The sequence below is a fragment of the Phodopus roborovskii genome, unplaced genomic scaffold, assembly GCF_943737965.1.
Source record: "Phodopus roborovskii unplaced genomic scaffold, PHOROB, whole genome shotgun sequence".
NCBI classification, from domain to species: Eukaryota; Metazoa; Chordata; class Mammalia; order Rodentia; family Cricetidae; genus Phodopus; species Phodopus roborovskii.
In genome coordinates this window covers 17298-34332 of record NW_026126410.1, presented here as the reverse complement: position 1 = coordinate 34332, position 17035 = coordinate 17298, and the positions used below count along the sequence as shown (strand labels likewise).

General features: G+C 40.0%; 1 protein-coding gene across 1 annotated transcript in view; it reads right to left on the bottom strand.

The window, feature by feature from the left end:
* The window catches only part of LOC127220827 (sorbin and SH3 domain-containing protein 2-like), a 57719-nt gene extending 41306 nt beyond the window's left edge, over positions 1-16413 (bottom strand). The window contains 9 exon segments of the mRNA XM_051182707.1: positions 77-160; positions 724-891; positions 6671-6785; positions 8503-8554; positions 8557-8676; positions 10591-10635; positions 11356-11380; positions 14547-14696; positions 16399-16413. Of these exon segments, the coding sequence (XP_051038664.1) occupies positions 77-160; positions 724-891; positions 6671-6785; positions 8503-8554; positions 8557-8676; positions 10591-10635; positions 11356-11380; positions 14547-14696; positions 16399-16413 (774 nt within the window).
* Between the last annotated feature and the right edge of the window lie 622 nt (positions 16414-17035).

Genomic DNA, 17035 nt, shown 5'->3' with positions numbered 1-17035 from the left:
GGCATGATTATGTTTTTGACATCAAACAACATCCTCCTATTTATTTGTCTTATAGTAATTGTCTAGCCTCACTTACCGGACGTCCAAATTCCAGTTCTGAAAAGAATTTATACCAGGGCTCATTTTCTAAATCTATGTCATCTGGATTTATGCGACCAGTCTAGAGCAGATGTGAAGGAAAAGGGAAGGAAAAGGCACACTGAGCGAAGTGAGGAAAAAACACCATGTGGTATGAAAACACACACGCATCCACAAACCTCACACACTCATCCAACAAACCTCAGCAGGACAGAATGGAGAAAGTAAAGTACAATGAGCAAAATGAGGATATGAAAATGAGGGTCCGTGGCATTGTTGGGGTCCCTGTTGCCACCATAGCTAATTCGTTAGCCTGTTGCATAACTAGGGGAAGTATCCTGGTAGTGACCGTGAAGATAGGTCCAAACGAGGTACCAAGGGGCTTTCCTGGATTGGCCAGTCTGCTGTCCCTAAAGTCACTGACAATTGTCAGCAGCAACAGTGGTCTGCAAGATGCAGACATTGTACATGGGGAGGGCTAGAGACATGGAATGGTGGAGATGAGGGTGCCTGGGAGAAAGGTCGGAATCTAGGAGCAGGAAGAACCCCAGCAGAGAAGGGATCTGACCATGTCTTAGCCTCGGAACAAAGGCTGAGCTCTGCTTCCCCATAGCATGAGAGGAGGTGAAGAAGGAAGGAGCTCACCCGGGTGGGAGAGAGAGCTGGGGCACTCGGACTCTGACGGGGTGCTGTGGGGACACAGCTCCGGGGTGGAGGGGAAGGGCTACGCAGGCCATCTGTTGAGGGTGACACTGAGACAGGCTTCCGACTGGGTTCCTTGGGAACAGGTGTTGGAGTTGTTGGGAGAGGGGGCTGTAAGAGAAAGGGGTGAGGAAATACTGGTTCGTTAGACAAGGATTCTCCGTGGAACCTGGAGGATACCAGCTGTCATTAGTCCTGGAGACTAACAGTTTCAGGAAGAGGCTATGCTGTGGCTGGGCTGACCATGGAGATCAGATTCCTTAAAAAATGGCCCACCACAGCAAATATCTCAAAGTCACAAGCTTCTCCATAATTGAAGAAACATCCCATTCCGTGATTCAGTCTCCTCATGCTGACTTGGAGCTAAAGGAGGGTGTGGGAGAATCAGGCTTTTCACAGTAGGTAGGGTAGGGGAGGAAAGGGTATGGAGTATAATTGACTTGTATCTCAGGTGGTTTATGAATGTTGTGTTTAAGATAGAAATGCTAGGGGTGTAAACATAAACAGTTGAGAAAAAACAAATACAATTACTTTAGCAATAGAACATAGACATAAAGCCCTTCTTTAACCCAATGATATCCTTAATGCCTTTTTACAATACATACCCAGCTAGAGGGTGTCATGCTGGTTGCTTGTCTATAAAAATAACGCTTGAAGTACCATATATGTGCATAGATACTTCTTTGCTAAACCACACGTCCCTAATTAAATGTGTATAGTTGCTTGGTACAATATATTAAGTGAGAAAAAATTCTAAGAAAGTTATTTTGTTCCCTAAAATCCACTTGCTCTAGCCAAGAGAAAAGCTCTGATGCCCACACTACCATATCAGGAGGTCTACTGAACACCCACTATCCAATCTCATTGTTTTCTTAGACTTCTTACAGATCTCAAAGATTCCTACTGAGTAGAGCTCTATAACCCTATAATGCTGGGGACATTGAAATATTCCACATTCCCTAAAAGACCACCATTTTATCATGAACTTATTGTAGTGTTTCATTGTTCTAACATTGTTATTTGTTAGTGCCACTTGGCCTGTAGTGAATGACACATTATACCACTGAAAAGGTCATGGAATAGTTTTATTTTAATATATTTTTTATGGTAGAAGAAGGTGATATTATAGTAACTACACACAATGATAGAAAAATTTGAGGCATCATAGCAAAAATAGTGCAGGAGGTCAAGCTTATTGTATGTAGGATAGTGATGACAAAGACTGCAGAGGAACCCTGGATCTGCTTGGGACTGATGCTGAGTGAATAACACTCTTGTATGGTGGGTGATAACATCCTAAAGTGGGTATCTGGAGGGGCACATGAAGTGTACAAAAAATACTACAGTGTTGGTCAAGAATTGAAACTGTCCTTTTAGTATTATTTTACTTTTGGTTATGAGGTTATTTATTTATTTATTTACCACAAATATAATTAAGCTATTCTAATAGAATGAGAAAATACTGCAGAAACTCTTGAGATATTTGCCCCAATTTATGTCAGTATTACTTTTGTTTTCCACTTAACAGTGTAGTCTGTAGAAAGAACATCTTCCAGTAACCTATTCCCATTGATTAAAAAAAAATAGAATTAATAGTAACTGTGTTCCATTGAATTAAAAATTTTGATCTCTGAGTGTTAAGATTTTGTTAGTGATAAAGTGTTACTTTTCTCCATTATTTAGATGATGTCAGCTGCAGTGTGTAATTACTTCATGATGTAACTTTGCTGGAGACTTTGTCTTTGAATGGTTAACATTAGAGAGAATTTACCAGTAACTTTGCTCTATTTGGAGGATTACCATTTTCTTCACAGGAAGAGACCTATGATCTCCCAAGCTCTGTAGTTCCTGATGCTGTGCACTTAGTGACTATGAACTCTTAATTTTAAAACCTCGATTTTCAGCTACAGTGTTTTATTTTGCTAGGGAAAGCTAGAAACTTTGGAGGTGGGAGGGGCTTGAAAACACTATTGTAGTGAGATATCCACCCTGACCCCACCTGTAGCATTGACCACGCCCAGCTCAGGACGGCTCAACAGCAATCTTGGTTATGCCTTTACCCTAGGATTGGATATGAAGTTCTTGCCTTTGCTCTTGTTGCTTCATTGGTGATAGGTCTTACATGTGCTTGTTTTTACTTTTCCTTCTCCTAGAGCATACTTGATATTTTCTATCTTTATATATGTTATGAACAGTAGAGGGCAGCAAATCTGCTAAACAAATAGGAAAACAAGCTATTTAGCTTCACCTCAACTTGGACTTAAAGCAAATCTGTAACAAATGGATAGACTACATTCTCCTTTGTAGAAATACATTTCTATAATAAAATATAGGCTTCCTTTCCCCAGATTCTATCATTCTGCTATAAATCTAAAAATAGCAATTTCCCATTATTAAATGCATTTATAAATATTTATTTATTCTATATTTATATAGAAATAAAAGTTTATTAAATCCTGCTGTTTAACAAAGATTCTGTCTACACTCACAATGAGCTAGAACCTGTGCAAACAGTGACAAGTCATCCTCCGTAATTCTCGAATGCAGTGAGTGGTATACACTTGAGTAGAGCCTTTGTTTTATAGGCTGGGTGTGGTGGCACACACTTGCAATTGCAGGCACTCAGGAGGGAGGGGCAAGAGGATGGTGAGTTTGAAATCAGCCTGGGCTACATTGCAAGATTTCGTCTCAAAAGAATATAAAACAATCAGCAAAATCACTCTCAACTAATAGACACCCCCATCCAAAAATTAAAGGACATGGTACAACTGTCTCTTTGCTGTGGTTGATCGATTGAGTTCCTTTAGTTGCAATCAAATGTGTTCTGTGGCAATCCGGAGCTACTGCTGAAGAACACAGAAACACTGTGATGGTTACTGACACATATGCAGCCAGATAACTGCAGCAAATGTGTCCTAACATTGTCACTACTTCATTACCTCACATCAGGGCAACTCCTTTTCGTCCCCTGCAAGGATGAACACTTAGGAATCCACTAGACGACAGCTACCTCCCAATGTAATTGGCAGAAGAGAGCTGATGGACATTCTGTTTTATTTCAGGCTATTTTACAAACCTAGCAACCTTCTGCTTAATAAGAACCTTATCTCTGGTGTGAGACAAAGTGCTTCAGATACACTACAACCAGAGCTTATGTGTGATTGTCCTTAAAAAGACTCCCTAGAATGGATAATTTTTCAAGTTTCCCCCAACCCAACTTAAAAGGCTTTAAATGCTTTTGAGGTCTGAGAGCCTTTCTGCTTTTCAGTCTTCCCACTGAGCACACACTCTCTGTTATCCTAAACACACTAGAGAAACTAGAGTTTGTTCTCATAAATGCTCAGTGGCTTTCAAGCTTCAAGGCATGGGTTGCTGTGCTTTCTATTTATTTTGCTTTCATAGCAAATACTATTGCATAATGGGATAATTCTTCATGGGTCAAACCATCAGATAAAACTTCCAAATTTTTATGCTTTAATTCTTGGTGGTTTACATTGCATTTCACCTCATCCAATATATGTTCCTTTCTGCTATTGTTATATGAAAGCACAGCTATTATAAGAAAGGTAACAATGTCTTTGTAGATTTTTATTTTATTAAGCATAAGAACAATTAACATGGCTTATCTACAAGTGTATCCAATTCAGATGATCTGTAATGCTTTTATTAATAGTATCCCAGTAGAGTTGCAATGCTTGTCATATGGAGTCTGCACACTGGAAATGACTGTATACTGACCTATGGGTCAGGTCAGTTAAACTGGGGATTGTAAGGCCTTTTCAAGGGTCAGATATTAGGCCCATTTAGTCAGCATTGGGATTTATAATCAAATAAACATTCAATTATGATTATTTGATTATTTACTAAATTTATGAGCTTCAAAGAAATGCATTTACTCTTTGCCTTCCTGTTCAAGCATGATAATTGATAGATTGTCCCCCAATTTCTAAGGATGCATGTGATCTTTTTTTTTGTCAGGGGTTGAGTATTTGTGTTTGGGCAGAAATGCTATACCTCAAGGAATCTCAGAAGCTGAGCTAGAGTTATTGCTGAATTCCATCTATGTCTTGATGGAGACTCACTGGACCTCATAGATAGATTCAATCTCTCACCAATTTTACCCATCTACGGCAAAGGCAACATCAGCTCACATTCACTTAGTGACTCAAGGAGTTATTTACTACATAGGTATCACATGCTGGGCATTGGGTTAGGTATGGAAGATAGATAAAAGGTATGCCAGATATGGTACCTGCTTTCAAGAAATCTAAAGGCATGTCATAGGGATGTCAAAATGGGATATCCTGCATGTATATGGCAAGGAGAGCTACAAACCCACAGCTGAGGGTGAACAAGCCCCCAAAGAAAGCGTACTTTAGTGTGTGTGTGTGTGTGTGTGAGAGAGAGAGAGAGAGAGACTTTCCACAAAAAGAGAGATGATGAAGAATGTTTCCATGGAAGAAAGAACAGATCATGTCAAGGTTTGATGAGAAGGGGGAGAAAGCCCTTTGTGTAGCATGCAGAGAGTGAAACCACAGGATTTTGGTAGGTTTTACTCTTTAGTTTTTTTTTTTTTAATTATATTAATAGATTTTGCTCTAGGGACGAAAAAGAGTTGGGAGAAAATTTGGGAGTGATAGGCTTCTTAAAAATTATCTGGAGACTGGATTCACTAATCAGGGAAACAGACATGTTATGGTGATACAGACAACAGACTGTTGTGGTCTAGAAGGGATACTTGGCCATGACATTTCTCCCCATGAGTAGGAATGTAGTTCATAGAGAGTGAGGGGGATAAAGTAAGGGGATGCTGACAGGGCTCTCTAGGAATTGAAGAGAGCCACACAGAATTGCCTAGCTGTTTATGTAACTTTCAAAAATTAGAACTGAAAAGAACAAAGGGATGTTCTCAAGAATAACCTCTGAGTGAAAAGAGAGAAGATGCATTCTTACATCCTCGACATCCATTTGATGTATGTCACTCTTACCTAGCAAGCCCACCCTCTTTTCTACAGCCTGAGCCTTCAAGACACTTAGCTGGTCTTTCAAACAAACACCCTTGCCCAATTTGCCCTGTGGGTTTTTTGTTTGTTGGTTTATTTTGTTTTTGTTTTTTGGTAATAGTCTCTCCCCATAAAATGGTAATTTAACAAGGCTTGTCAAAATGATCTCTCATATCATTTGTCACAACACTGGCTTCTAACAAGGTGGTTTAGGAGGGATACAAATATAAGACTTCCATTCTTATTTCCTTCCAAGCTACTACTTCCTTCCACTCATCTTTTTCTGTGGCTGAAGAGATTTATCTGTAGCTGGATCTCAGGTCACACCCATGGGTCTTGACCTTCCCATCTCCTAAGACTTGTTAGGAATACTGGGCTTCACTATAGTTACTTGGAACTCAGTTTTCCAATGAAGTGAGGTAAGTACCACTAACTTATTATAGTTAGCCACTAAGTATACTATAGTCCAAAACAATCAAATTATGGTGATGGTGACTAGTAGCTGATGGTTTCTTGCTCAGAGGAGTCAGCACAGTAGTGATGAAGTACACCAAGCCAAAGTTTGCCTAGGCTAAACTGGTTCCCACACATGCCAGCTACGTGACTGTGTGGGATTCAGTTAATACTGCTTCAGTCTCTTGATCGGTATGTAAAACAGGAATTTTGTGCATCTGCTTTATAGGGTTGTTGGGAACACTACATAAGATAAAGGAATTATTACAAACTATAGAGCCTGGTTTGCAGTAGGTACCCATTTATAGATGCTGTTATTACTATCACTGTTGTTGGTACTTAGAACAAAGAGCACAATAGAATGGGGGTGAAATTCAGGTTTACTTGGGAACCTGGAGGCTAGAGTTGCTTTCTGATCAATGACAAGTGCTTACGGGTCTTTCATGCTGCAGAATGGATGACTTCCCCGGCTCATATTCAAAAATACTCCTTGGCTCGGATCGAAATTTTCTGGTGTCTACCTTTCTGTCTGGAGGGTCCCAGTCATGCCTGTAAATGAACAGCAAACCACATGTTGAAAAAATTCTGTGCATAAAGCACCACTGACATACCACCCACAGTCAATTCCTAATTTAGCAGAGTTTATTTATTGATTGTGTGTGTGTGTGTGTGTGTGTGTGTGTGTGGCGCACGCACATGTGCATGTGTGTGCATGCACACAGAAGAAAAGCTTTGGGGGGGTCAGTGCTTTCCTTCCAGCCTGGTACATAGTTTTTTACTTGTATTTGAGAAAAAAGGAGTATATGGTCTTTTGAGTTAGGAAATCCTGGTTCTTAATGGAGTGGGATGAAATTATTCACAAAATGATAGAGAAGTGCTCCAAGAGAGAAAATGAGGACCAAGTTCTAGGTGTAATCAGTGAACTCTACAGCAGAGCCCTCACACTTTCCCCATTTCAGCTTTCATATCTTTGTGAAACTGTGTCCCGTTTACTGTCTGAGCAACAGAACAATATAACTAAGACAATATGTCATAGAAAATACTTAAACCCCACTAATATAAAAACCAGTAACCCCAATAATATCAAAACCAGTAACCTTAAGTACCCTTTCCATTACTACTTATTAATTACCAGTCAAGGTAGTATGGGATTTGTCTTCAGGGGAATCTGAGATTGAATTTTGGTTTGGCTTGGACTCTGTACAAATAGAGCAAGTTATTGTAACATTCAAAGCTGTTTTTTTCCCCTGTAATGGAGAATATGTCCCCTTGGGTTGTTATCAGAATAAAATGATGTAATACAAGGAAAATGCTAAGCATAGTACTTGCCTCATAATCAGCTGTTGGTAAAGGTTACCAAGAACTAGGAGTGTTAGCTACAGTCCTACTAACATAACACAATTGAAATGTGGTCATAAAAATTTCTTTGGATGTCAATAGGTTATTAAATATTTCAGTGGAGAAATGAAAACTAGAATCAGTGGAAATGAGTCACAGACACTTGTTAAAAATGCCTTATTTAAGAATAATTTCTCTTGGTTTCTAGAAGACATGAAATTTCAAATTGTTGAAAATGAAAAATTACCTGCTTAGTCTCTCTCAAATGTGGGACAGCAAATGGGACATGCCAAATATTTCCAGTTATTTTATTTAATTTTGTATGTTTTATTTTGAGGCATAATATTAGTGTGTAGCCTCATTCTGGCTTGGAAGTTATGCAGCTCAGAGTGATCTTGGATTTTTACCTCATCTCTATAAAGACTGAGAGTCCATGACTGATGTACCATACTGTTCCCCATTTCAGCTAAGAATTGGAACTGGACCTGGGGTTCAGGAGCAAGCTACTACCCTTGAGCCACATCTCTAAGGCCCACAGCATTTTGTGTGTGAGTGTGTGTGTATGTGTATGTGTATGTGCATGTGTACATGTGCATATGCATGTACAAGTTTTATTGTTTGTAGTACACAGACAAATGTTCTTCCTAAGAACTACATCTGTGGCCTCTTTATTTCCCATATGCACTTATTGAACAAAAATTAGTTTGTGTCCCTGATACATCAAGTTTAACTGTGAGCATTATGAGAGTGTGACCGCGACTTCCCAGAAAGCATTCAGCATGATCTCAGTAATGATGTCCCCTATTGACTAATATAATAAGTCTTTACGTGCATTCACTCCATAGCACTGGGCTGATTCTTCACTGAGTGCCACTGTGAGTTAATTTTTATCCTAAGAGAAGCCATTATGGGGAAGAAGGAACCTTACTTTTCTGTTGAGGACTGATCTCTTGGTCGTGGCGGGACATGGGGGAGGCTCCTGAGGAGGGCGCCTCCTTAAAAGCATCTGTGCCATTGTCTGAGTGGCTTTTGGAAAGGGGTCTGTAGGTCTGGGTCTTCGCAGCAGGGTGTGACTGAGCACTGTAGGGTGAGTTGTACAGACCTACCACGAAAAACAGAAAACCAACAAAACAAATGACTTAAAAGGTGCATTAAGTTGTTGGGCTCTGCAAAATAACCCTTGGTTTTTAAAAATTATCAACAAGCATATTCATAATATGTACATTAGGTGGTACATTGTTTATTAACTTATCAACATTAATGTATGAATTATCACTTACTAATTAAATATCAATTTGTTTTGCACATAAGTACTGATTATAGTAAATTATCCATTATTGTAGAATTAATGAAAATTCAGGCTATTTAGTAAAAAAATAAACTTACAGATACTCAGCAAGGTTTCTTCCCAATCACAGAAACTAATGTCTTAGGTAAACTTTCAGAGGAAAATTAAAATAGTAGCCAATACCTTGTAATACTGATATATATAAGACAGTTGATATGTTAATTGCAATCCAACAAATATAGAACATGCTGTATGTTTGAGATGCAGCTCCCACATGGGACAGGGGTGTGTGAACCCTCCTGAACAAGCTGATACAAGAAGACACGTGATTGAAAAGTGTTTGAGGCAGTTAATAAAATTCAACTGAGAAAGACATAATAAAAATTACAGGCTGTTTGAAGTGATGAGACAGAGAATATATTATGGATCTTATGGGACTAGAGATGGGCTTGAAGCATTAGTTTTGGTGAGTAGAAGAGGGTGGCAGGAATAGCATGCAAAACACAAAGCCGTGGCTTATTAGAAAATATGAGGTGTTTATAGGTGTTTTGTTGGCTAACTGAAGGATAAAACTTACAGGGCAACATAACTAAACTTCAGCTTATTAATGACCAGTGAGACAGACCCATTTCAATATTTAAAAGTTATAGAAATTCCGAGTCTCTCACTCTCAGAGTCTCAACCTAAGTCTATCTGTGCTTGACTGCTTCTCTTATGGGTCTGCATGCGTGTGGTTCCATGAGAAATAACATTAGACGACACCTGCTCTGAAGTGCTTCTGGGTGAACTCCAGTCAGCCTTGAACTTGTGAGGTGAATCAAGGAGGTGAGTTTGGTGTACCAGGATAGGAGGGAAGTATGAAATAACATGGGATACACAGTCTAACTCAGAGGTCAACAGCTTGATTTTTTTTTAAACCACTTTCTTTCTCAATTATCTTTGGAGCTGAGTGGCAAAATCACCCGGTTAAAGGACTGGTTGCTAGTCACTAGGTTTTAGGGAGGACAGAATCTCAAGAAGTTTTCTTTGAGGGTGATAAGAGTACTCTAAATGGGGGCATAATGGCTAGCTTGGATAGAACCTCCTGATGTGATATTTAGGGAAAACTGAAAAAAAGGGGACATATTTTAGGGATCTCTCACAGGAACATGAAGACCACTCCACAAGAAACTAGCACACTCAAATACAAATGGAATGCCCGGAGCTGAAGTCATTCCATTGAGAGCGTTGGCATCTCTGGAGTCAGAGAAGTGGCCTAGCCAAGAGGGAGTCTCTCACATCTTTCAATGAATGGTTCCATTTTGGAGCAAAAGCCTGGGCATGGTCGTAAAATGCTTTGCTTGACTTGTTTTGGGGAATAATATCTGAGAGGTCTTATACAATTATAATCACCCTTTCTGCCGATAAAAAGATCTTTATTTTGTTGTGTAACCAGGTCACAGTCTGTTCTTTTTTCCCTGTCCCTTCATGCTGTGGTTAAACATTCCTGAAGCTGAGAATAAAACAACGGGATGGGGTGGGGTGGGGGTGGCTGATGCAGAACAGTATTAGTTCCCATTTCCAGGAGAAAGGACCAATCTTTTGTTAGGCATGCTCTGAGAAAGGGAGTAAGCCATCCTCCTCATCACAGGAACTGACAACACGGTGTGGTTGTGGTATGACAAAGGATGGGGCTCTTCCCCACAGTGAAGTGTGACTAGTCATTGCAAGCAAGGAAAGCCATCCTACCTGCGTTGTATGTGTAAGGAGTATTATACATGTCTGTATCCTCATCTAGAAAATGAAACATAAACATGATAATCCAGATTCTGCCATCTTGTCACCAAGACAGCAGAAGGTCAGAGAAATGACAGAAACATAATAGCAAAAAAAGCAATGTATATTTTTCCTAGCACATAAAAGCACTTAGTATTTCCAAATATTGTACTCTGGGGCTCCGCAGAGTGACTGCCTTGTCTATAATGCGATGTATCTCTCTGTCCTGGTCAGACATAAAAAACTGGTTCCCTGTCCCCATTTCCCTAGGCAGATTCTGTGTCCACTGTATCAGAAAGTGCTTCTAAGGTCTCTTGTCAACTGTACTGAGTGAGGATCAAGAGAAACCACTACATACTCTTGTGGTAAGAAACAGACATGCACAGACAGGAACAGTAGCAGGTCTGGAAGTGCACAATGCCCCAGTGTGGATGTAGGCAGATATGTGCAGAGGGCTGAGGCTAGAACATCTGGTAAGCTCCAGGGGTACCTCTTAGGAGGCTTCTTGATAGCTATGGTTAAGGCAGAGGCACACATCTATGATTTAGGGGTAAAGGCAGAATAGGAGACATGCTGAAAAAGAAGGGGCCATCAACTTTGCTGGTGTCTTGATGTTTTTGGGTGAGTGAAGGAAGTGTATACAAAAGTTGAAGTGTATATCCTTCAACCCATAAGCAGTTGATGAAACAAAACAAAACAAAAAACAAAGCAAAATAAAACACAGAAGAACATACGTACCTGGCTTGTGTACCATGTGAATTTGCTTTTAAACATTGTCTTGTACCAGTCCTTTGGCCTGTCAACTGTCTGTCAAAGAGAACATCCAAGAATTAACAATCCTATCTGTTACGTTTGCTTAAGGCTGCTCAGGCCATGATTCAGCCTCTCTCTCTCTCTCTCTCCCCCACACACTTACAGCTGGTGTAAAATAAATGGCAGTCATTCTACTGTGATTGCGAGTATATAATCCTCACTGTCCCCAAAGTAGTTTACCTAACACTCTAAGTATTCAGGGGCTATAGGTGCCACATTCTGAATGATGGACCCAGCATTGCCAAAGGTTTGAATCTTTCCCCTTTCCCCTGCTATCGAGTACCTGAGACAACTTGACTCCAAACATGCTATAGGCTACTCATCAGCTGTGTGGCATGGGGCTGCTTTTTCTCCCTGAAACCTGCAACCTTGTGGACCTGACCTGTTTATAGAACCTCTACAATGCTGATGACTACTTATGATGTTATAACTCTTATAACCCATCTCAGTCCCAGACCCCCAAACCGAGACCTCACACTCTTAAGTTATCACCCCTGCTAATATTTGATATTTCCAATAGTAGATTTGCATTTCTTCTATGACTTGATGGCAATTTCAGCAAACTGTTACTTACGCAGTTTGTTGAGTATCTTATATTTATTGAATTGGAATAGTATGTGTTATGGTTTGATTCATTTAATTTAGAGTAGTAAATAGTGAATATTTGATGAAAGTTCAGCTCCTTTCAATTATTAGTATATGTCTGAAGCAGGGCTTCCCTATGTGTCCTGAACTGGCCTTGAACTCATAACCTGTCCACCTTAGTCTACAGTGTGCTGGATTTACATGGATATACTATGGGCTCAGATTATTACACGTGTGTGTGTGTGTGTGTGTGTGTGTGTGTGTGTGTGTGTGTGTGTGTGTATGTATGTAGTCAATCTGAGATGTTGTTCCTCAGAAGTGATCCTGTGGTTATTTTTTTTTTTTTTTGACAGAGCATCTCTCTCTTACCTGGGCTTTACCAATGAGGGTAGGCAGCCCCAGGTACCGTGCTGTCTTCTACCCTCCAGTTTTGGGATTAAAGTGCTTGCCTCAATGCCAGGCTTTTGGTGTTATGCTGTTATGGTGTTATGCATGGAACCCAGGTCCTCATGCTTGCCCAGAAAGCATTTAACAGATCCATTCCCCTTATCATTAGTATTAAAATTTTCTGAGTGCTTTGTGAAAACATTTAAAATTTTAACTAGGGGATATTCTGATTAGCTTCAGTGAAGATAAAATCGGCATTTACTAGTCTAAGTGACTAAAATGCCAAATGTTTCAGACAATGCAAAGTCATGTTGCATATATATGTATAAGTCTATCTATGATTTCAAAGCTTTATGACAAGACATTGGAGTACATACAACTTTTGCCTTGCATTCTTTATGCGTGCCAGGCTTTAGGTGTGTTAGAAGCAGTGGGTTACAATACAAATAGGAAATTAATGTCCAAATATTAAACAACATTCAAATCCTGGAGCCTTTAGTTACTAATTAATGCTTTCTAGAACTAGAAATCTGAGAAAGTGATGCATCTCTTCTTTCTTTGGATGTGTGTACAGGTGTGCATGCCCATGTGAGCATGTAGAAGCTAGAGACAGATGTCGGACACCCTCTGCTTTGGTTCTCTGCCTTATTTTCTTGAGCCAGGGTCTCTCACAATGTATGTTAAGGGGTTTTCAATAGTCATTAGCTAAAATCAGCAGGGAAACTCCAATGTCTGTGGAGTGAAGAACTGAGCGAACCCTGTTTACTGATGCAATTCTGTCTCACAGGCTGTGAAACTCAATTCTCTTTTCTAACTGTAGCACAACCATTTGCTCAGTGAGATCTTCATCTTGACTATATCAGCACTAGTTATGGCAGGAGTTAGCCCTTCTGTGCATAGGTAAATTAAAGAGCATCGGATTTTCTAAGGTCATTGTCCTGATTTAAAGTATTGGGTAGGTAACCTGTGTTTGGCTGATGTCCCCAGGCTTGTTCTTTTCTGAGGGGAAATGGTGGCGTCTGTTGGGGGAAGGGAAACTTCGATTGGCCCAGCATGTAATATATGAGAGCAGAATTTTAAGAACCAAAGCATTGGTTAGGATTTGTCAGAGTGGAAAATGGTGTTTATATTGAATTTTATATATGTGGTCATTGAATTTTTCACCTAGAAACTTGCTGCACGGTATTTACATCTATTTTGACTTCTGGAAATAGACAATTCTGACAGTCACAAGGGATGTGAATAAACATCTCTTCTATTGAGAGCCTTGTAGGCTTCTTTTACAATGGGGGCTTGATGGCACCATGATTAAATATATGACCAAATGATAGGAACTGGTGTCGGGGGTGATCTATAAAGAGGCAGGAATCTGCTCTTTGCTGGAACCTGTGGGTTGGGACTTAAGTCAGTGAGGTACCTGCCATGTAAGTATGACAACCTGGGTTCCTATTTCTAGCACCCATTTAAAAAGCTGGACATGGCAGAGGGATCCTGTAATCCTAGGTCTGAGGGGGCAAAATCATCTCTGGGTTTGGTGAGAAAGCTTGGACAGAAATTGAGGACTATATCCAGTTTTAACCTCTACCCTCTCTGTGCACACCCATACACACATGTGCACGTGTCCACATACATGCATACACAGAAACATATATACACGAAATAACCTGAACATATCTTTAGGGGACCACTTATTTTCTGAAGGCAGGCTTATCTTTCATTAAACTTCCTTTTCTATTATACTCTTATGCTATTAGAGCAGCAACAACAAAAGGAACATTCAGCTGTGTATAAAAGTAGTTTCTCACTGTACCAGACACAACCGGCAGGGACAGGGAGGCCGAATAAGGGAGTTATATCACTGTATATGGCAAATGCATCCTGACGGACAGCATTGTTGTCTGCACTTGCCAGAGGGTCTATATCAGGCAGGATCTCACAGTTATACCATCTGCTAGCTTTATATGGTGAGTACAGAGAAGCCAGGAAATGCCCAGTCGGCTGGCAGAGAGACTGTGAAGCTGCTAAAGCAGGGACTTACAAAGTCAGTGTCCCTTTCTAAAAGGAGTACTTTTCATTCCTCTTGTCGATGCCATTTGGGAGCATGTTATGTCTCACACTGAGATTAGGAATGCGGAAGTTCACACTTGGGAAATTTGCTTTTGGATGTGTCCTTCAAAAGCATTTATTGCATAGACTAACTTCTGGGACTCTGCTATGCAGCTGTCATCTACGACCTTATCAGAACAGGCTTCAACTTCCATCTTCTTGTAGTCATGAAACATCAGCACTGTGCACTAATTTAACACGCAGACATTAAAAAAAAAAGACATTTTCTACATATAACACAACCACAATCTTACTCTAATTTTGCCCCTGATAGCTCTAAAATATACAAACAATTGTTACATTTGGATCAGAAAAAAGAAATCTTGCATGCCACTTAACTAGCCAGCCTCCTTACACAGTCTCATGGGCTCTGAGCCCTGGAGATTTTTGTTACTGTTTTTAAGATGGCAGTAAAAGACTGATGTAGGCATCCCAGTCACAGGAGAAAGGGTGCTCTGCAAAGCTGTCACCCTTCATTGCAAGGACTCTAAAGTATTGAGTATTCAGTTACTGTCTTCAGAAGTTTCTGGACCACTTTACACTATCCTGTTACCATGGGAACAGTTATCTAAGAGGATACCCAAACATGGCACACTGATTCAGTGCTGATTTTAGTGTATATACCGAGCAGGAAGCTGAGGCAACTTGAGTCTGATAATCATTACTTTCTACATGAATGAGGAAAGAAAATAACCTTGGATATTCTTGGCCTAGGGATGGCAAGATTCAATGTTTATAAATACAGATCTATACTTGGATGTATGATTCGTAGGTTGCAAAGTAGTAAACATGAACAGGATCCTCCTTGTAAAGTTTTAAAGGTCTGAGCAAGTTACAAAGAAAAGGCCAGGGTTCCTTTTAAGGAACTTCTGCAGTGACTAATAATCCACTTTCAGTTTTCTATAAGGGAAATTAACAACACATGCTTAGTGGATGGGTGTAGTTGCTTATATTTGGCATCAGAAAATATAAACCTTTTTAATATTAATTGGGTTTTACTTACCACCTCCATTTTATATTTTTTCCTTGAAAACCTAACAAAGACTTGAGAATCAAACATTACAGATTAAAATCTATAGATGAAAAAGAACAGATCACATTGATGTGTCCATTTTTACTTATCATTTACTAACTTAAAAACATATCTTAAGGTTTTAGATAGAATGTTTCAGACAGAATCTATAACTGCACAGAGAGCAATAATCTCTTAGTTTTTGTGTATACTGTGTCTCAAGGGCTAATAGGCAAAATCCATGACACACCATTCCTGTCTGAGTCACTGCCCCTTCATTATCATGGGAAAATTAAAATTTAGTCATTTGAGTCAGAAATTCTGAGAGGAAAAAAAATGTCAAAACACTGCCACCAGAAACATACAACTGTCATCGAACGGAGCAGATTAGTAACAAGCCCTGGGATTTTTTCCTGTCACTCAAATATGACTATCATCATTCCAACTCAGATTTTTCGAGCTTTTATTAGTCACATTCAATATCCTTAACAATCTGAGAAGTCTAAATCCCAAGTGCATGCTATATGGATATACTTTTATTTTTTGGGCTTCAGCTACAGTATCAAAGCCAAGAATAAATCAATTCTGAACTCACGTCTGTATATAAAACATGATCACTAAACTCAAAAAAAAAACACAAAAAAAAACAAAAAAACTCATGCTTCACTTTTTAAAAGTTTTCAAATGTTTCCCCTCTCACCATTGTGTCTGTCCCGATATCCTTCACATTCTTTCCTAGGTCCCTTACTGTCCCCGGCTCCCTGTGTTTCCATTCAGGGAAAGCTACTCTGGCAGCACCTCAGCCCCTTTATGTGGGCACACAGGCAATGTCTATGCCTCAGCGGCTCCCTCCTCCTCTTACCCCCCACCAAGTTCACCTGCAAAGATGCCATGGCGCTCATCCTGGCTCCCTGGCCCTCTTTCTCTGCCACGACAGACCTCCTCGTGCAGGGATGTGGTCAGCACTCAGCGCCTGCCCAGGGGCTTGGGGGGGCCTGAGAAAGGGTGCCCCTGCACACTGAGTAACACTTTGGCAGAGTTTAAAGACTTAAAAAAAAAGAAATGCCCTCAACGCTTTGACTTATCCAGGAGTTCTCAGCTGGCTCAGCTGAGAGGGACATGTAACATTTCCCTTTTCACAGACAGTTTTTCCTTCCTATGATATTACCTCCTTTGCTCCAATCATCTCACCTCCCAAGTCCCAGTTCACAGCTTCCCATCCCCTGGTGTGGAACTCACATCCATTTCAAGAAACAAATCATCACTTGTCTTTTTTTTTTCTCTTTTCTTTTACAGTGCATGTGGGAATTGGATGCTGTGAAAGGACTTACTCCCTTCACTCCCTTTCTGTTTTCTCTTAGGCTTTGCCACTCTTTGATAGAAAGTTGAAAAAAAATGTCATTTAAGAAAACCCACATTTTCACAATTTCCAAATTCAAAGGGAAAATAGACTGTGCCATCGTTTTCACCCACAGTTTTGTCCCTCTGCCACAAGCATGGTATTCATGGGAGCTC